Consider the following 21,836-nt stretch of genomic DNA (forward strand, 5'->3'; position numbering starts at 1 on the left):
AGCATGTGAAACTGAACAGACTGTAAAGCAAAAGCATCTCATTGTATCCCAGCCCAGCCTGGCTTGCTAACTACCTCCCCAAATAGGAAAGGCTTAGATCAGCAGTTCCCAAACTGTGGGTTGTGACATCAGCGGATGGGGTTGCGGGGCTGGAGGGCTGTGGGTTGGGGGTAAGGGGCCATGCTGAGGAAATGGGGTCATGCTGAGGAGAAGTTTGGGAAGCATGGAGGTAGAGTGCTTCTGGTCGAGGTCCAGGCTGACCTGGGAAGAGAGGGAGCTCCAAAGTTGAGGAACGGTGCAGCTGCATCTCCCCTCCAATGTGCTGGGGCATCACATGCGTGCGCAGTGACACGAAGTAAAATTTCTATCCATTTTATTTCATATTCTCATTGCCTCAGTACTATGAGGTGGCCATGCCATTTGCAGTGAGTAGCTCCCACCAATGGTAGAAGTTGATCGGTGGTTCTCAGACTTTTTAGACTCAAGGCACCCCTCAGAAAATGCCATCTCTTAGCTTTTACTTGCTTTTTGACTGTGGAAAAAAATAGAGTGATTTTCTGTTGCAAAGAACTTGGATCATCCCAGTCAGAATGTTTGTGACCCTATGGATTCGTGTTTGAAATCTCTGGTTTATCCTGTGAATTATGTGTAGAGATGTTTGGCCCAACTAAGAGTGCAAATATTATATGGCATCTTGTGACATCCTTAAAAGGATCTCACTGGCACCCAGGGTGCTGTAACACCTTCACTGGTGTAGATTGTCACTTGGAATTTTTACTTCTCATTTAACTCTGTTCAGTAGAGAAACACTGGGAAGTTTGGCCACATTGTTTTCTTAATGATACCAGCCACACAATAATCATAATACCTAGCTCTTATACAAAGCATTCAAGAGGTGTATGACTGTGTCCTTGATAACACTACTTTGTTTAAATAAATGTAAAATAAACTGAAAAGGAGAAGAGACTGCTCTTCTAGAGATCTTTTTTAAGTGTAATGACGGTGTGAATGTGAGAAGATTTTGAAAGTGGTTAGTGAGATTTTAATTGTTCTTATTGCAAGATTTTGCTAAGTAAATACTTTGCGTAAGAGTGAAAAGCATGTGTAACAAGGTAATTTTGGCATAAAATAGGAGTATGACTATATGTCATGCAACAGTAATCTAAAGGAAGGAAATGTGTTGCTTCTCGTTGTTTCATCTGTTTTATTGCTTTTTGCTACGTGTTTCTTTCACAAAGCAGCAGCATGATTTTAAATGTCTTACTGAATCGCATTGTAAAAATCCTCCGTGTCAGGAAAGAGATTAAAATCTGCTTTAAAATGAATCCGTCAAAACAGCTGAGGGAGTCTCCCTGCCATCTCACCTAGAAATTTAATATAAGTGTTAATTATATGGAAAAGGGGTTCAGGATTGTCTTTCCTCAGTCCAGTAACCAAGGCAATGATCCTTCCATCTGCTCCATGTGAGCAGTGCTTTGAAGCCTATACAAATCAGTAGTCACAGGAGTACGTAGTCCCATTGGCTTCCCCACGTAACAATGAAGTTTGAAAAATATAATCTTGGACAATTTTGCAAATGAATAGTTTGGAAATCTTTGAAATACTGAATAAGTCATAACAGCTTTTGGGCTGTTTTTGCAGTAGTAGGTGCTGGGTAGGCCCCATTTGGCAGGAAACATAAAATACTGGCGACAGTGAAATTATTGAGTTTTGTGATTTCCTTAAATTGGACCTGGATTTCTTTCCTGCTGTCTTTGTACTGTGGTTAGCACGCTGAGGTCCCAATTGTGATGGCATGCTCCTGTAATACAAACACTTCAAGTGCAATAAAAAGAAGTAGTAAAACAAGTAATGCAGGGTGCTTTACTTTCTTTTTCTTCTTTGCTTGCTTTTTTGATAAGGATTTTCTGCCCTTACAGGTTACTTCTTTTTCAAAACGTTTACAAAACTTAATAATGATGTCAATATATTTAATTGCTATTAATTAGTGTATGTTGGAGGCATTAGGAAGCTATATGTTGAATGATTGCAGAGGCAACCATTTCATTTCCTCTCTGGAGTAAATTAGTGAGTGACAGGAACAGAAACAGAAAGGGAGTGTGTGCCTGTGTCAGTAGCGATGAACTATCTCCTTTTCTTCTGCTTTTATGGAAGGGACACACTGAGCATTGTCATTTTTTACTTCTGAATTGTTTTTGCATGTTAGAAAGCAGAAGCCAAGACAGTGTTCTTATGAGACTTTTGGAGAGATTTGGTTTCTTGGCAGATGTGTTATTGCCTGGTGGTTACTGAATACTTTTTGTGGAAATGGCAAACAGATTATTAATATTGAACATTTGCCATGTTTAAGGAGGAGAAGTGCTGAAACTGCATCTCCCATAATGCACATAGGTTTTTTATAGCTTGGATCAGCTGACCTGGATTGTGACACCGTCTTTATTTCCTGTCCAGCATGAATGGAAATGACTTGTATATACCAGTATCTTTTCTTTCCTTAGTCAGGTGATTTAATGACTTTTGACCAAAATCTGATTCAGAGCAATGGCCAAAAAGTGAGCTGACTTACTGGCTCGAGTGGTGGAAAACTACTTCTTTCTGGGGGAAGCAATGTCACGAAGTAATATACTGCAGTCTGCTCTGTTATCTTCATATTGAAGGTAGAGAGAATCTTAATTTTCTTACCAGTCCTTTAGCCTATTGTTTATAGTGTTATTTACTGCTATATGCTTTATTTACTATTTACTGCAGTGTACTAGATCTCTTAATTTGTTGATGAATACTTCTGACCACTTAGCAATTGGCTTAAAATAACCTTTTTTCTGGGTTTCTTCCTGGCTTTGTTTTCTCAGCAGAACTTAAAAGAGATCTTTAAAAGAAAACTAGAGCTTTTCCAGGCAGAAGCTGACAACTTCTGAAGAAAAGACAAAATGTCATCTGAATCGAAAAAGCTTTTTAACATAATTATTTTAGGAGTGGCTTTTATGTTTATGTTCACTGCCTTCCAAACATGTGGAAATGTTGCGGTAAGTTCAACTATCAATATATAACCTGTATCACTACCCCAACACTTCTCCTTTCTTCCTAGCACCCCAGTTTTATGGGTTGTTTTGCTAAAAGGTTTCACAATGTGTGAGATAACATTGTATAATATAGTCTATCTCTAGATTTAGTGCCTATGTAGGTACTTACTACAAGGAACACATTACTACAGGTAATTGGTCCCAGTATGAAAGAGTGAACGGCTATTTAAAAAATAAAATGAATGTATCATATTAAACGGCTTCACTTTCAACTTCAGAATAATAGCTGCTTTGGCACTTGTCTGTCTAGCGGTTTGGTTAAACTGAAACTTAACATGTTTCTGAGATTCTTATATAAATCCCTTCAAAGCATCCCCACAAGATGCTGCTGTTCTTCACCATAGTCCCTATTTTCTCTTATTTTAATTAGTCATACCTAGTCTTGCATTCTTTTCAAATTGGACGTTGCAAGTATATGTATATAGTATCTTACAAGTAGCCTGCCACATCTGATAGAATTGCTAAGTCGCCTTGCTTCTCAGTAAATAATTTACTGCCGTTGTATCTCTTTTTCCTAATGCAAGATTGGAAGTAAAACTAATGAGCATACCAGTGCAAGAAGATTGTGCTTTTACTACAATGCTTATTATAATCCTTTTTGTTACCATGTTTAGGCCCAGATCCTCAAAGTTGCCTTAGGAGCCTAACTGTCATTGTTTTAAATTGATTTCAGTGACTGGGAGACACCTAAACATTTTTCGGGCTGTGGGCCTTAGACTCTTTCTTTTCCTACAACTTTCTTTTGATAGATTTAAGAAGGTTTCTTTACTACATTATGTAGTTAATTTATCAAAGTATTACTGGGAAAGCAGAAGGTTGATGAGGGACTCGGGAAATAAGGGTTTAATTCCTAATTCTGCAGATGTCCATGCATCTTTTAACCCCTCTATGCCTTGATTTCCATTTTGTAAATGGAGCTAGACATTCTTTAACAGAGAAGAAGTTTTGTAGGGCTTAAATAATCATTTGTGAAATGCTTTGAGATTTGGAGTGTGGAGAAAAGGAACTGCTGAGTCACAAAGTATTAGTTATTGTTTCAGACATAGCTCCCCCCTTTCAAGCATCTGTTACACTTAATGGTAGCAACTGTTCTGAAGTGAAGGAATCAAGATTTAGTTGTCATGATTCAAATTAAAGTTGCCTGGTGTCCAAACTCTAACACACATAAAAGGCAGCAGACAGAGGGAGGACATAGGAAGGCAGTGTCCGCTTTTATTATAGCTTATGTTTTTTTCTGCTGTAATGCCTACTTGTTTAGATGGACAAGGAGTGTAATACCAGAACTTGTCCCCATGCTAGGATAAATATACATATTACAGTGGGTGATTGAATTTTGCAGGGTCACACTTCTACATATTTTTCTTTATTCATTCCCTTAGCTAACTAATCAAAACAGTTTACAAAGGTAGCCTTGCTGCTACATTGGAAGCTGAGGAAGTATGAGCAAGAGAGAGAGTAACAAGAGTAAGGAATGGGAGACAGAATTTCTATGTCCTGGTTTTGACCCTGCTTCTAAGTCTGACGAAGCTTTGATTCAGGTTTCCAAACTATGCAATGGGTATAATATTAACCTTCATGTGGGTTTTATTAGGTTTAATATATCAATACACACAGCTTTTAGTTTCTTGATATCAGTTATTAATAATTAGTTCTAACTCTGATCTCTGTGTCAGGAATTTTAATATTTAAAAATACATCATATTTTCTATATTAATTTTTCTCTACATCATAATTTTTTCCACACAGCAAACAGTTATCACAAATTTAAACAGCACAGATTTTCATGGCAGTGGCTATACCAGGTAATTTACTTATTATTTACTTTAAGAGAGACAGCCAATTTTCTTTATCCGATTTCATTAATACTCTAGTGATTATATTGTTCTGCTGTATTTGCTCTTTAAAACACATTTAAGGAAAGTTTTATTGCTGTCGTACTTTAAATGCCTTCATTTACTCTTAGATTCCCTTACTGTTTAAGTGAGTCACATGTATGGAAATTTAGGGGGAAATGCCATTATTTAATCGCATGCTTTGATTTTAACCCAGGCTGTGAAGACAATGTAAACATTATTGAACACAAAGTAGCTCAGTAAGACCGGGGTCTACCAACCTTTGTGCCTGTGTGCTTCCACGTGCCCATACAGAGCACAGGGTCTGCCCGTGTGGATCAGTTTACAGGGGGAGATTTCATTCAAGAGATGCTTAGAAAGAACAGTCAGAAAAACAGGAGGAAAATTAAGACTGCAGAGCTGTGGAAACCAATTCTTCTTTCTATTGTATTCCCCTAGGAGCCAAAGTCCCAATCATGATCAGGAACCTACTTGCAAGGGACTGTACAATCACATAAGGAGCTTGTTTACTACCATAATGGATTACAGTCTAATTTAAGACAAAGAACAATGCTAGTAGGAACAAAAATAGGTAGTAGACAGTCCTGAATGAGGTGTTTTAAAATTAAGCGAGGAATCAGAAATTGGTGAGGAAGGGTGGGGACAAAAAAGGCGAAACTAGTTTTAAGATGAGGCTTCATAAATTTATGGTCAGAGTTGCATGATGTGCTTGAATGTGATAGCAGGGAACTGGCACTATTTCCCAGGAGGTCCCTACAGAGTAATGTTCCTTTGTTAAAATAAGGTGAAACATGTTAACGTAACTAACAAGAAACGGAAAAGTGGCTAGATTAGAAAGTTTATGCATTTACCTTTCCTAGGGGGTGTATTTCACTCCAGTAGTTTGGAATCATTTGAAAGTCTTTGTTAAAAAATAATCAGTTACACTTAGCAGCACCTCAAATTTAATTTTAAATGCCAACTCATCTTTATTGTTTCTTTGTGTAGCATGGCCATTATTTATGGAGTGTTTTCTGCATCAAATCTCATTTCACCTTCAGTGGTTGCTATAGTAGGACCGCAAATCTCCATGTTTGTTAGTGGTATATTTTATAGGTAAGTAATACTTTTAAAAATCAATAACATCTGCTTTGTATTCACCAAATGCTTCTCCGTTTGGTTCTCCAGCTTCAAAAGTACCGTATTTTGCATGAAACTGTACTGGCCAAGCAGAACACAATATAGTTTCAGAGGTGTCACTTGCAAGCAGTCCCTCCTACCAGAAACTGAGCTTGCTATTTCCATAGCACTGTCAGGGTTGGCTGACCTTGGAGTAAAGAACTAACCACTGGTCTCAGTTTAATGATTCCATTAAAGAAGTATCAGTATATTGTTAGCATAATCAATTGTTTTGCCTCTTAAACTTTGGATTATTTTCAAAACTAGCTTAGAGGATAGTTAGCAGCATATGTAATTTTTAAAGAGCGTAATGCGCTGGATATTGTCCATATCTAGTATGTATGTAATAAACTGACCTGTTATATTTTAGTGCATACATTGCGGTTTTTATCCAGCCTTTCACGTGGGCCTTCTACACTGCTTCTGTTTTCATTGGGATAGCAGCTGCTGGTAAGTATTGCAGTTATTCTGCATCTGCTTGCTTTTCTTTACTGAATTAATATATATCTCTCAGATACTTTTACTTCATGTTGAGCAACTTTTTGGTTGAATTCTAGTACTTTGGACTGCACAGGGAAATTGCCTGACAATAAATTCAGATGAAAACACCATTGGGAGAAATAGTGGAGTATTCTGGGCACTTCTACAGTTCAGGTAATTTTCCTTGGTTAAATTGATCCATTTGTTCATGCTCATTCTTGTTGTTTGTACAGTGAGCATGCAAGGGGCATTTTATTCTGAGAAAATACTTCAGTGATGCTCACAGGCTATGAAACAGAAGGAAAAGCTGGAGATGACATTTCTGTTAGTACTGTGCAATTCTTAATAATAAACAGAAGTTAAATACTGCAGGCCTCTCCTTCTGGTGTGCTAACATCCCTACTGTTTGGTATAGAAACATAAGCCTTAAGAGGCATATGTCTGTTAGGAGAGAAGCCAAGATATCTCATGTCCAGATTATATATTGGTGATCATTGTAGATTGCATTGAGCAGCAGATTCAGGGATTAGAAAAGCACCATTTTGTCGTAGTTTCCAGAAGCACAACTGATGCTATTTCAGCATGAGTAAAATGTATTGTCTTCTGTGAAGGAAACTTTTTTATTCTAGGGCTGTAATGAATCACTGTTCAGAATCACGACATGTTCAGGAACTTATCTTTAGACACTCAGAATTTCCCAGGGTGATCACCAACCAGTCCAGCATTGTCCAAACAGGCCTCAAGCAACAAAAATAGCCCGTTGGAAGAAGCACTGCAAGATTGATCTCTGCAGCTTTGGGTCAGCTGCTCTTTCACCACTCCAGCCCCCCAAAATTGCAGAGGGTAACTCATAATCTGAGTTTGCCCCCTCTGTACTCTTATGTTATCTTGGATCCTTGCAACAAACAGAGTAGCCTCATGAAAGGGAATCCTCAATTTAATTTTAAATTATTGCTGTAGGGTTAGCAGTGAGACAGTATGAAGAAAGGTTCCTTCTAGCCCTTTTTCACAGCTGTACCTTATACTTTGTATTTAGAATGTATTTAGAATTTATTCTTTAAAAATGTTACATTATCATAATAAATACCAAATTCCTGTGTTCCCTTCTCTGATGTCCGCAGCTTGTTTTTTGGAAATCTCTATATATACTTGGCTTGGCAAGGGAAAACCCATATATCAGGTTTGTATGATTTATTTTGATGTTTCTTACAGTGTATAAAAATAGATACTTCTCTGTTGGGGGCATTCAGAAACATAGAAAATGGCATGCAATCTCTATAGCTTAGTTGATATATTCCTTATTTATTTTAAGAAGGTATTTTGTTTTTAGGTGTACCCCCACAATACAAGATCTGTGGGTTTTAGCTGCTGTTCCCTTTGGCTGTTGCTTCTTGGAGTTTGTCTAAACAGGAAAATTGTTCGGGATAGCTACTGAAGAATAAGTTATTTTGCAATAAGTATTCAGGAATATTTCCACACATGAATATGCTTATCCTAGAATATCCATGTTGACATAGAGGAGTTTTGTGAAAAGTATTGTGTTTGATATCCATACCTTGCCTTATTCCTGCTTACTACTCCTTACAGATAAGCCCTCAGTCTCGCTGAAGTTTGTTTTCTGTTGGAATTTTAATTTTTATTGTGTCTGGTACATTCTATATTTTGTTATATATTAAATTCCTTAAATACAGGATTTAGAGCAACTCTGCTCTAAATCCTGTATTTAAGGAATTTAATATATAGTAAAATATAGAATGTACCAGACACAATAAAAATTAAAATTCCAACAGTTGGAATTACTTCAGTTACAATTACTCCAGTTACATAGACGACTACATTAAAATCCAGATTTTATTCTAATCTCAATATAATTAAGTGAATGTGTAGCTTACAACCACCATGTACAATGTCCTTCCCTCCATTTTACAGTAAGTCAAGTGTTAGCAGCCTGTGTTGTGAGGCCCAGGTTTTACTAGCTGCTACTTTCACCTCTGAGTAACATGCACTTTTTTTTTTTTTAAAAAGGGTTTCAACCCTTTTTTTAAAGTAAAAGCTTAAATTTGGGTGAAAGCACTGGGGGACACTAGATTTGAAGTACCAGAAGTTGTATGTATCTTACATTAAAATGACCCTGCAAATCTTTCCAGAATACAACTCTAGAGTGGAACCCACATTAAAGACTTCCTTAATTTTTAAGTGGTGTAAAAGTCCTCGACCCTGTATTAAAACTATTGCTCCACTTCATTATAAGGTTAATGGCATTATAACAGTATTTCACCACACTTGTAAATTGGTTCTTCTTTCTCTTTCCTTCCTAGATCTTAATTCAGGATCCTACAAGAATAGCTTACACATAGGTTTACATATATGTAACACAATATTTTTTTTAAGATTACACCCCTACATTCTTGTTTTGGGTTCTTTCACAGTTTTTTAAGGAATTTATAGCATTTATTTCTGTTCCCCTTTGAGCCACTAGAAAGTTAATTAAAAGTGCATAGGCTTGAACTCTGGGAGTTCAAAGGTTAGTCAGTTTGTTTCTCAATCACAAACCAGTATTAGCTACTTCTCAGCAATTTTTCTGCCTGATTGGACTTGGTGAATGGTAGGCAGGCTTCTGCCACAACGACTTCACTGTGCCAAACAAATTGTTTACTCTAAAGCCAGTGGTTCTCAGCCTTTTCAGACTCTAGGCACCCCTTGTTAGACTCAAGGCACCCCTTGAAAAATGCCAGCTCTTAGTTTTCACTCGGTTTTTTTAGTACAGAAAAACAATAGAGCAATTTTTCTGTTGCACAGAATTTGTAAAGATCATTACAGGTCAGGACATTTTTAACACTGTGAATGCCTATTCAAGATCTATGGGTTTATCTTAAGAATCATGTTTGCACGCCTAACAGTGCTGACATTTTGCAGCATCCATGAAAGGGTGTCAAGGCACTCTGGTTGAGAATAACTACTCCAGAAGGAATATGGAACAGCAGGCACCTTCTATACTCTGATGCTGCCACAAAAAAAAAAGTAAATGAAGCTATGGGTATTATAACTGCCCTTGGGCCCCTAAGTGCATAAAACGTATTCTATGCAATGCAGTAACATGCACTGCATATAATACATAGGAGAGAATAGTATCCTTTCCTTAGCACAGCTTAGGCCTCAGCTGGAGTGTCCAGTGCTAAGCACGACATTTTAAGAAGGATATAGAGAAACTGGAGATAATCCAAATGTGAGTGACAGCTAATAAAGCAGTTGGAGTGTAAAGAAAGGTTGAGAGAACTAGATGTATTTAGTTTAGAGAAGAGATTAAGGGGGGGAATATGATAGCCGTGTTAAAAAATATTGGAAAGGCTGCCAGAAAGAAGAGGGAAACTAATTATTCTCCTTTGCCTCAGAGGCAGGGCAGAAAACAATGTTTTAAACTACAATAAAACAAATGTAGATTACATTTTAGGAAAAAAACTTCCAAACAGTAGGACAATGGAATAAATTGTTAGTTAGGAATCCAACACTGGCTAACAGGTTGGACTAGGCAACCCATGTGGAGCCTTCCAGTCCTATGATTCCCTCCAGATATGCACTGTATCTTTTGACAAACTAAGGTTTCAGCAGCCGAAAGCCTTTAGATTTTACAGCTCTGTTTATGGTGTCATATGGTGTAACAATAGTATCTTGGGGTCTTGAAAGGAAGATGTTTTAGAAGTCTGAACAGCACTGGTAGAATGGGATGTAGTCTCCAATCCATACTTCTGAGTTTGAAATAGCATGTTTTGCATGCAGTACTGGATACTACTACAATATCTACACTTCCCCTTCTCTATAGAGGGACTATAACAGGAGTTAATAAAAATAAAAGTGGAAGTGATATTCTCTGACATGCCCAACATTCTGTATGTATAACATCACTAAAGCAGGCATTTGTTAGCCATTTGGACATTTTGTCCCACATGCATAGTAAGTTAGGCAGCACCAAAGTATATGCTAGGCATTACATGCATCTTGTCTTAAAGTGTTCTGTGTTTTAACATGGGAAAGTCATAGCTAGGTAGAAATAGTTTATTAGACTTGTTAGGTCAAACCTAGTTGTGATATCTTTTTGTTTTTCCACAGAGGGTGACCGCAGAACCGTCTTCATCGCTCTAACTGTTATCAGTCTCGTGGGCACGGTTCTGTTTTTTCTGATTAGGAAACCCGAGGAGTCAAATACTCATGAGGGGGAAGATTCCACTAATGAAAACCTTGGGGATGCCTCGTAAGTGCTTAAAGCAATAACACACTACCATCCAGCCAGACTTGTGTTCCTAATCCTTTGTGGAAAGCTTCTTGCTTCCTTATCCCTCTGACCCCAAAGCATGTAAGTTTTGAACACGGTATTAAGCCTTAAGGATATTTTTCAAGAGTCCCTACCATCTCATAAGTGAGGATCACATCATTTGGGTTTCTTTACAGGCAGTTGCCTTGAGAGTAGGGTAGGGCACAAGTTGTGTTTTTCCATTGAAGGGTATTAGGAGAAGTCACTTACCTCCTCCTTCCATTGTTAAGCATATATTTGTCCACGATAGTCTTTTTTTAATTTTTATTTTATTTTTTTTGCCTCCTCAGACCAGCTGTGTTAGGTTCAGTGGCCATGTCTACATGAGACGCTGACTGAGCAGTCGTTACTGTGCAGCCATTTAGCTCTTGTATAAACAAGGACTACTGCACAGTAACTGGAGTTACTGCTCAGTCACACTGAGGAACAGCTTTTTATGATGCTGACTGCACAGTAGCCTGTGACTACTACGCAGTAGCACTGGAATGGCAGGATGTGATGTTACTGCATGATGTGATGCTACTCCGCAGTCAGAGTCTTGTGTGGATGTGGCTAGTGACTCCAAACCTTAGCTGTTGCTCTCCGATCATGGAAGAGATTGGGGAATAGAAGCAAAGCAGGAGACGCAATAAATTTGAAAACTGGGGTTGAAGCAGCAAGTTTACTTTGTCTTTTGTAAGAACACATTTAAACAACTTTTCTTGAAGCAAATATTTTGCTGAAGCAAATATTGTGTGGCTGCAATAATTATTCTGCAAGAGGACTGACTGCCTTACCAAGTAGCACAGAGAATTTTCTTTAAGTTGGCTTGTTCCTAGCAGAATTTGTATCTGGTGGTCAAGTTAACATGTTTATCCACACCTCTTCCCTGAATTAAAGAGGACAATAGCCTGATTGTTTATTTGTAGCTAACTGGGGTTGGGAGCTAGTTTGTAATTTTAGTTTGTTGCTAGAGGCAGGGCAGCAAATTCTTATTACTTTAGTGGCTTCTTTTAAGGTAGGATTTTGAAAAATCACCCACTCAATCTGCCATAAAAAAATCAACTACAGTGTAGACAGATTATCTGTCCAATAGTTTAAAAAGACTTCATGGTATTGCAATAGCAAGGGCTGTTTCACGTACTGGACCAATTTCTTATCCTATCAAGATCTCTTAAGCCAGGGATGTCAAACATATGACCCGCGGGCTGGTCTTCAGACTGCAGAACCATTCCATCCAGACTGCTAGTAGTCCAGCAGGCTACTGGAAGTTGCAGAGCACAGCCTGCTGCAGAATTTGGGGACCCTGGACCCTGATGGACATGGCTGTGGATGGTAGCACTCCAGACCCACATTGTTGTGGTAGCACAGCCTGGTGTGGCTGCATGCCTCTGGACCCATGTTGCCATGTGAACACAGCTCTGCTGCTTCCCAAATATTGTTCTGCTGTTCCCTGGAAGTGGACACACAGCAGTTGCTGGTATCCCTGCCCAGATCTGGCCTGGAAGGAACCTTTGCAGTCTGGATCTGGTCTGGGGCTCAGGGTGAGTTTCACACCCCTGTCTTAAGCTCTCATCGATTATTTAGTTGCTGAGTTTCACACCCCTGTCTTAAGCTCTCATCGATTATTTAGTTGCTGATTGTTAGCAAATTACTTAGATGTCATACATATTATAAATGCATGGGTAAATGGAAACGCTAAAGTAGTCGTGAAATGGTATTTTCAGATACAGGTATGTTGTTAATAATAGGCATAAGAAAGACCAAAGCAAATATAGTGAGGAAATAAAATCCAGTTAAAAAAAAAAGATAAAAAAAAAATCCCAGCGACAAGTAGGTTACTTTTCCAAATAATATGCATGTAAGTAAGCAGATACCTTATAGCTAACGGTTTAGGTTCACAAAAATATTTTATTAGACATTTATGTGTTCTAGCTAATAATAACTGGTAAGAAAGTATACAAAAACTGAAAATGGAATTAGCTTCAATGCTGAGACAGGTTTATCTCTGGTTTATCTTTCTGATTTTAAAATGCATTTATCCAGGTCTTCCCAAAGCAAAATGACGAGAGCAGTGGATGCATTTAGTAAGTATTATTCCACTTCAGAACCACCTCTGAAAATATTAAAACAGATTAATGATTGTGTTCATATACATGCACACTTGCAAATCATTTTAATTAGCAGTTCACAAACAGATGAAACTTTGAGAATGCGAGGCAACAGTCCTGCAGCCTTTCCTCCCTCTACACAATTTAATATTGCCTTGGCTATACCTTTACTAGGAACACTATTAGTGTAATAGTAAATGTGCTTTATGAAAGATTGTAGCTCTGTTGGTTGCCACAGTAAAATCAACTTCTATCCCAGCCTTCCAAGAGCAAAAACTGCCATATCAGTTAAAGAGCAGTTTTACTGATATAACTGCATCTTTTCCAACCCTTGTTGTCTCTACTGCACACAAGCCTTGGGAATCTTCACTTTCTTTACTTATCATTCTGTTAAACAACCCTCGCAGTTTCCCTGTTGGTTACTAACAAGATAGTAAGACCCAGTATCTTCATGTTTCAGATCAGTCTGAGCATCTGTAGTGTTTGCCTACTTTGAAGTATCATGACCTTGAGGCAAAGAGTATGTGATATGAAATCTTGAATTTCTCAGGACTCAAGAGAAAGAGCAAAGAAAGTGCAGTATGCATTGTCACACTTACTGTGCTTGAAGAGGTCCAAATGCTGAGTTAGAACATAGCAGCTAGTGCTGTAAATTCACACCATGCTTTACTCCACAATTATGTCATCATGTAGACAAATTCTAGTGCTCCCTAAGGGCATGACTAGAGGAACAAGTTGGTACAAGGAATGCTTGGGAGTGAATTTGCTGCATGTTAACTCTTCTGTAATGACTGCCTATTTGGATGCTTTTTCTTTGCAGAAGGCATGAGGTAATTTATGCGGCTTTCACTACATTTACATTACATTTATAGTCTAGCTAAATCCCTATCTTATTACTACTTACTAGTATAGTGCTTACAAAAATAGAGCCCTCTTCGGTTACGTCTTTATTTTTTTTAAAGAAAGGACTTCTGTATGGAGATGTAGCATAGAGTTGTTAGTATGTTATACATTAATTTACTTCACAGTGACATCTTCATGTAGACAAACTTGGGGATCCAAAAGTTGAAACCTGGTGTAATGAATGACACAAAGTAGCATCCATGGAGGGAATCATGTTAGCCAATTTGGCAACTGAATTCTAAAGTAGTTGTAGTAGATTGTTGCTCTTGCATATTTATCTTTTCCTCTTCTGTACCTCCCTCTTTCCTCCTCCTTTTTTTTTCTTTCCTTTTTTGCTTATTCTTTGTGATAGGCAAATTTATAATACTCCCCCCCCCACACACACACACTTGTAATTGTAACACAAAAAGACAAGCTTGGAGAGAGAGGCCATTAGTAGGAGTGAAAGTTAAAAGTAATAACCATTTCAGGGAAGTAAAGATGTTTCTTATTGAAGAAACAACATGAGTAAGTAAAAGTTGCTTTTAAACTAAAGGTCAACATGTGAAAAAAATTCAGTTAATAAATGTGTGCCACTCATTAGTGCTTTTAGCTAGTGGCAGTGGCCTAGAGAACATTTAGAAATTTTCAATCTAGAATGTATTCAGTCTTTTAAAATAAAAACATTGTAAAATGAAGATTAGAAAATAATGTCTAAAAACAATCATCTTTAATAATGTTAGTAATTTCTACTTTTTTTCCAGAGAGATCTATGAAGCTTTGCCTCACCAAAGAGATTCTGCTTCTTAGTATTACAACAGCCTATACAGGTAATGAAGTAAAAAAACACAATCATTAAATTGTCAGGGAATTGTATTGGACTCTAATTGCCTGCCCCCTTGATAGTGGATTCTTGTGTTTCACTATCCTAGTAGTATATTTGGGTAGATAATATTTTTGTACTCTGTTTCTGGAAAAAGTATTCTGAAGGGTTTTTTGGGGTGAGGAGGGGTCTAAACCCTGCAAACACCATTGGGTTTAATAAGAGTGGTTGGAGTCGGTTCCAGGTCAACCAGTTTGTACTTGCATATGTTTTATGAATCTGATTATTATACAGTTTCTCTCCATGCTGAGCAGGTTGAATCCTGCTAGAAAGAAATTAAATTGCAGTGAATTTTAATAACTAATTAAACACACCTGTAGGTGATGAGGCCTCTAACACTGCCTCCAATGAGCTGGTAATGAGGTGTAGGAGATTGCTGTTAGAATCCTTGTCTTAATGTCCTGTTTGCATTTGGAAAACGTTGCAAGATTTCCCTACTGTTGTAGTCACTGAATTAATTTTATTGATGGCTGCAGTTCTAGAAGTGCTACATGTTTAAGCAGCACTGTTTAAACTTGCTCTGAGCAAGGCCAGGATTTGAATTGGGGAATAAAAAAAACGGGGCTATCCCCATAAGCCAAGTTCTGCCAAGCTGAGATTCCAGTACCCACAAAAACCCTACCCACAGTAGATTATACAGATGTTCAATATGTGACCATGTATGCTCTGATCAGTATGTCAGACTTGGTTCCCCTTACTGGGGCTCAGATGCATCCTGGACAAGGCTGAGGTAAGGCCTAGGAACCATGGGCATATGTTGCCAGAGTTGCAGGATAGCATAAGAATCATTATAATGTGGTCCATAGCTCTCACAGGTACAAAGAAAACCTTGAAAATGTGAATTTAGTATAAATACTTGGATTGGAGTTTATTGTAGCCACTTGTGCCAAACCAATTCAAACCTGAAGTGCAGGGCTGGTTTGTGAGCCAGATCCAAAGCGTGGAACCATGGCACTTATAGAGGTCTACTTAAGCTGCAGTGAGACAAAGCAATTTTGCAGCTTGGTGCCGATTTTGTTTTTTGCAGGCATTTCCTAGTGTCCCCGTCCTTCACTACTGATTGGTGGAGGGGCATAGGCATTGTATTTAACTTCTTAAAAGATGTGCTGAGACACTTTCACTTTACTGACTGGTGCCTTCACTCAGTGTACATCACTAGCAGACAGAGTGGGCATGCCTACACATGCTTTTACGCACACCTAAACTTAATGCACATTTGCCTAATGCATATTAAGGCAGTTTAGGCACATGACTACAGGTGCACACGCTAAGGCACATTACACAGTGCACAGACCAATTTAGGACTAAAGTTAATCCCAAGTCAGTTGACATAACATTAATGTGCCTTAGTGCGTCTACATGTGCATTAAGGCATTTAGCTATTCACATGTAAATTTGATATCTGCTTTTGTTGTCTTTTTATTGTCTTTTGATTACCATAGCCAGTTTGAGTTTGGTTTCAGCCTTGGCTTTTCTGGTCCACTCCCTACAGGTTTGGACCAGTGCTGCATAATCCTCTTTAGTGGTAGTTCCCGACTTCCATCCCTTATAAGCTTCTCTTTTCAGATTCAGGAGGTCCATAAGTTCCATCTTGAGCCAAGGGGGTCCCCAGCCCTTTTGCTACCTTTCCTATAGTCTGGATTGGACTTCTCCTGTGCTTTTAGGACCACGTCCTTAAGGAGCGACCACTCATTGCGGATTTCCCTCCCTGTCAGATCATGGTCTCTCAGGGCCTCAGTAACCAGTTCATGAATCAGGAGTGCCATTGTTGTTTTCAAGAACCTCTCTCTTTGATAAATTGTTACATTAACCTGGCACGGAGTAGCAGGATAGGCAAATGGGCAGAGAGTCCTTGGTTAGCACTCAGGAAATCTCTTGGTCTATTCCTGCTTCTGCTGTTGACTTGCTGCATGACTTCAGGTCCTTTTTCTCCACCTTTTTGTGCCTCTTTCCTTCTGTCGGGACCCAAGGCAGCCAGCCAGCAGCTCTCCCTGACTCCCACCCGGGCAGATAAGGGTTCGGGGCCGTAGAAGGCCGTCAGGCGGGTACTTGTGACGCGTGGAGTGGAATTAATTAGGCGGACGCTTATCGGTTGCAAAGCAAGATTGTTTACTCACGTCAAGGTGGTGTAAGACGGAGGTCAGAGATATTTAGTTAGTTATAGCTTAGAGATCATCGTTCAGTCGTTCTGTAGATATATATATACGGGCCGGCGGTCGGCTTATCGGGCATGCGGGGCAAGGGTACGCCAGGGAGGTCGCGGCGGGAAGACACTGACAACTGATCAATTTGTCAGATTTACTCCAAGGTGTGGGCAGAGTTGTCTTCGACTTTGTGAAAAATGTAAGCGGGTTTTGTTTGTATGATAGCCAATTGTTTTTCGCCACGTCATAAATCTAATTAGAATCGCCAATTATCTAGCGGTCTTTGCTAGGGTGTTATTTTTATAGGGTTACTCCTTGTTTTTTTTGACTAATTATAATGATTTATATAAAACAAAAAAGGCAAAAGTTTTTATCTCTGTTAGTGGCGCAGCAATAAATTTCTTTTTGACGTGTAAAAAAAAAAAAGCGGTTATTATCATTATTGTTAACCCTTAGTTAACCTAATATAGAAAAAATTGTTTTAAATGGTTATTATTTGTTTGTGACATGGGCACTATTTAATTTGGTTGTGACACCTTCCACTTGTCTGTTTTACCTATTTGAATGATAAAATCTTTGTGATGGGCCTTCTTTCTGTGTATTTATGCAGAACCTAGCACAGGACTTCAATTTCAGTTGGAATCATAACGTAAACAGATATTAACAGTTTTAAGTGTGTCTTCATAGCAATTGTGCAGCTGCTGCCATTTTAGAAGAAAACTGCATTAATTCAGTATACTATTTCACCTGAATATTTATGAGAGGAAGTGTGTGTGTGTGTACGTACTCTCGCTCACACTCTTGCTCACATTTATCGGTTTTCTAGATAATCTTACTAATGTTTCAGTATCTCTAACTGTAGAGTTGATGTGTCTGACTTTTATTGATCTTTGTCAGTTTACTCATGCCTATGATATGGTTTAAGAGACAGGCAACTAAGTTTGGCATTTGCATGCATGAGAAAAGCAGGATAACTCCAAGGTGTTTGGTAAATTCAGCTTTCTCTTAATCATTTTGGTTAATTTAACATTTTTTAAATGTAGAACTTGGATCTCCCAGGCACTTAAATGTGAATTAGAATAGCTTTCTTAACGTTGTATGTGGATGTCACCAGTTTTATGGAGTCATCTATCTGGATATTTTGACACTTACTCCTTTTGATTTCTTTATCAGTTATTCTGACAGTAGAAAGATTCTTACTACCTTTACAGCATTCTCCTTGTTCTTCTTGCATCTCTATACCACATTTGACTATTTTGTTTCTTGTGCTTTTGCTCATTTATTGTACTTTGCAATGTCTTTCTTCGTACATGTGCCTTCAGGCAGTGGGCACTGCAGTCTCAGGTGGCTGAACCAATGGTATAGCCCCACTTCTTCATTAATTCCTTGAAGCATCCAACTCTGGTAGGTAGGCGGTTGACACATCGCTGCCTTTGCTATGGTTCGCCAGCCCCTGGTGGTAAGAACTCAGCTGCTGGAATGTCCTTTTTTTCTGCTGTCAGGTATTTTCTTCAGTCTCTCATTCCACATCTGTAGTTGTGGTTCCTTGGGTGTGGCATTGAGAGGTTAGGTGCTGGTGAGGAAGCTCCTGGGTGACTTCAGATGTTTGTGTGCTGCAGGATGGTCATATGGTGGGTGTCTCGCATCTTCATTTTGTCTCAATTGTTCTGTACTTCTGGCCACCCCTGTTGTGGTCCCTTCCCAGTAATACCTAGCGGTACCTGCAAATTCTGCTAACGCTCCAAACCACGATTTTGACCCTACAAATGTTCTTGTTAAAAAAAATTAAATGATGAAATAACAGTATTCAAGTATGAGTTTTCAAAAATCTTTGTATGCAACTATCAGTCTCTTTAAAGATACAGCTACAGCACTGAAGATACAGTGAAAACTTTTAAAATAATAGAATGGTTCTTCCAACCCAGGTGATTGTGATACAGTCACAATTTATAGAGGATCAGAAAGGACTTGGACACTAAGTCTGATTCCCTGCTGTTTTAGCTAACCCCGTCATGTAGTCTTAAGTTTCATCTTAAAAGTCTGCTAGATTTCTCACCCCTATTACATAGCCTTAGTCGACTAGTTTAAATTTATGCATGGCCAGTTTATACTCCTGTGTTCTTGTGCCAATTCAGCTTTGGTAGCTGCTCTCTCTCAAAATTTTTCCCTGCTGTTGTATCTATAGAGAGCAATCGTATCCGCCTCTTAGCCTTTGTTTTGTTTGGCTGAACAAGCCAAGGTCTTTTACTCTCCTGTCATAAAATAGGTTGTCTACTTCCAGCATCTTTTTAATAGCATGTTTCTGGACCTGTCCCAACATGCATTTATTTCTCTTAAACAAGGAGAAGCCAGAATCATACACCATGTTCTAGATGAAGTCTCACCCATATTCTGTACAATGGCATTAATATCTCTTTATCTTTGAAAGAAACGATTATTTTTAGCCCAGTGCATCCTTGCATTCTATTTGCCTTTTCCACAACTGCATCCCACTGTTGGGTCACGGCAATCCTGTGATCAATCACATGTGGAGAGAAGGGGTCTCTCTTCTGTCAATTCCCATTGATGAGCTGCCCCATCACAGCAGGAATTCTTTAGTCCCTAATTGCATTACCTTGTATTATGTACTGTTACAATTAATCCCATTTCTATTACTTTCGTCCCCAAGACCATCTAGTTTGTCCTATATGATATTCTGATTTTACTTTGCTGCTGCTGATGATGACGATGCCTCCCAACTCTGTATCACCAGAAAATTTCACTAATTCACTCCTATTTTTAGTGAAAATACTAAATAAGATCATTGGCCCTGGGTGAGGAACAACTAAGCCTGCAGATCCGATATCCTAGGCACTGAGGGAGCTACTAATCTTTGCCTTCTGAAATAACTATAGCTAATGAATGTTGCTACAATAAAGTGCTAAATACATTCTTTAGCAGCAGCATACTTCCTTGCTTGGATTGTCTCAGTGTGTGTTATTTTCAGGCTTTGTCATTTTACTTTTAGCTTACTTTAAAAGCTAGCAATCTTAACTATGCCGCCTTCTATATTCAGAGTGGGAGGTAGACTTAGTTGAGCGAAGATCACTGTGATTTAAAATAGAAATTTCAAATCCCTTCTTACTCATGATAACAGAACAGTGGGATAACACGATATTCAGCCTTTATGCAAACAATTTCCATCCATTATACTTATGAAATAACCCTGGGAGAGTCTGTAAAGTGACCAGTGTATTTTCATTAAAATCCCTCCTTAAGACTTGCCTCTCTCAGTTCCTTACAATGCACTGTCACTTGGTGAGGTCTATACAGACAATGAGCTGACACCACTGCCAGTTCAAAATGTGCTAATTTTATTGTTACTTTGTTCCTTTCCCCTACCCACATTTATTAATTTCATCCATATTTTGTGTCGTGTCATAAATTGGTTTTAGTGGTGGCTGTTTTACTACTTGTTAGTATGGTACCTAGTGCAATGGGACCCTTAGCTATATTCATAGTTTGGGTTATAATGACAGATAAATCACATTGCTGTGTCTTAAATGCTATTTTAAATCAAAACCTGAACTAAGAACTCCGTTTTTCATAGCAGGGGTGGCCAACCACAAGTGGCGCAGGCAGGCTGTGTGGGACATAGGCAGACTGGGGAGGGGGCAGAGAGCAGAAAGCAGAGCAGCAGATTGGGCAGGAAAAGGGGGTTGGAATGGCACTTGGGGAGAGTTCAGGGCTTAATTTGTGGCACAACTGCCAAAAAAGTTGACCCCACCCTCCCACCAACTCCCTTATACAGTCAGTGTATTGGGAGCATGAGGGAAGGTGTTACTGTGGTGCAAAGTAAGAAACTATGTGATGTCTGATTCTTCAGTCCTCACTTCTGCCAATCTCCCATCAAAGGCAATGGGGAGTTTTCCCTGATTAATGCAGGAATGGGTCCTTACAGTTTCCAGAAAATAGACTTGTAAAAACTTTCTGCTGCCCTCTGTTGGCTCATAGTAAACATTACTGCCTGTATTACAAAATGGGATTGTACAGCTTCTCACAAAGCTGCAAAAGCAGCTGATGTCCAAAATCTTTCGGTTTGTTTTGAAGCTGTCCAAATTTCACTGCTCTGTGAGCTTCTGTAGTTCTCATATTGCATAGGATCAGCCACTGCTGCTAGACCCATAGGTGATATATCATTTTGGGGAAGAGGGTACATTAAGAATAGGTGCTTTGTTGAATTGTTTTTGTATTTGTTTAGGCAAAATTCTTTGCATTGTTTTAGTTTCTGTTGAGGGCTGGCATTTTATCTGATTGATTTATATATGGTGGATTATATACATTGCACAGACAACACTATTCGCTAATCTGTATCACCTTTCCTTTTTTGTTAGTGACAGTGCAAGGGTGGAAAAATACTATACAAAACAGTGGCCTTAGGGTTTAGTCTACATATTTATTCAGTTTTAGTTAATTATAAGTGTGTTGATAGTAGCAATACACAGTAGGAGCTTAATTGTGAATTTTTAATTTCCTACATAAGATTTGGAGAGATAATGGATCTTTCTCAGGAGTGCCATTGCTTGAAAAAATAGTATTTTTTCTATATTGAAACCAAACTTTAAATACTTCATCATTGTTTTTTTGAAATACTGTTGTATAACAACTGTGCAGCACTCATTTGGAAGAATTCCCAAAGCATGTTAAAAACTGAAAAGATAGGGAACGCTTTGCTCAGCATTGAAATACATCATCTTCTGGGCAGGAGTACAGCTATCGTTCAGCAGCATACAACAACATAACATCACAGTTTAGGACAAGGAGTGAAGAATAGCATATCCTAAGAGAATTTTGAGGGGGAAGTATTAATTAATGTTTCTGTTTATATAGCACCATAGGCATATATGTCACATTAAAAAAAACTATAAACCCAAGAACAGAATTGCTGTAGGAAGGAATTAACAGTCCAAAAAAGCAG

General features: G+C 38.5%; 1 protein-coding gene across 2 annotated transcripts in view; it reads left to right on the forward strand.

The window, feature by feature from the left end:
• The first annotated feature begins 205 nt into the window (after positions 1–205).
• Positions 206–21,836, forward strand: part of MFSD11 (major facilitator superfamily domain containing 11) — a 33,525-nt gene continuing 11,894 nt past the window's right edge. Inside the window, exons 1-10 of one of the 2 annotated variants that reach the window (XM_014601981.3) lie at positions 206–2,657; positions 2,850–3,023; positions 4,827–4,882; positions 5,921–6,028; positions 6,462–6,541; positions 6,649–6,745; positions 7,693–7,751; positions 10,679–10,820; positions 12,906–12,946; positions 14,617–14,682. In XM_014601981.3, coding sequence (XP_014457467.1) covers positions 2,928–3,023; positions 4,827–4,882; positions 5,921–6,028; positions 6,462–6,541; positions 6,649–6,745; positions 7,693–7,751; positions 10,679–10,820; positions 12,906–12,946; positions 14,617–14,682 — 745 coding nt within the window. In that variant the 5' untranslated portion in view covers positions 206–2,657; positions 2,850–2,927. The remainder of the gene's footprint in view (positions 2,658–2,849; positions 3,024–4,826; positions 4,883–5,920; positions 6,029–6,461; positions 6,542–6,648; positions 6,746–7,692; positions 7,752–10,678; positions 10,821–12,905; positions 12,947–14,616; positions 14,683–21,836) is intronic. The other variant, XM_006269217.4, reaches the window with a different exon arrangement.

Source organism: Alligator mississippiensis, chromosome 8 (genome assembly GCF_030867095.1).
Source record: "Alligator mississippiensis isolate rAllMis1 chromosome 8, rAllMis1, whole genome shotgun sequence".
NCBI classification, from domain to species: domain Eukaryota; kingdom Metazoa; phylum Chordata; order Crocodylia; family Alligatoridae; genus Alligator; species Alligator mississippiensis.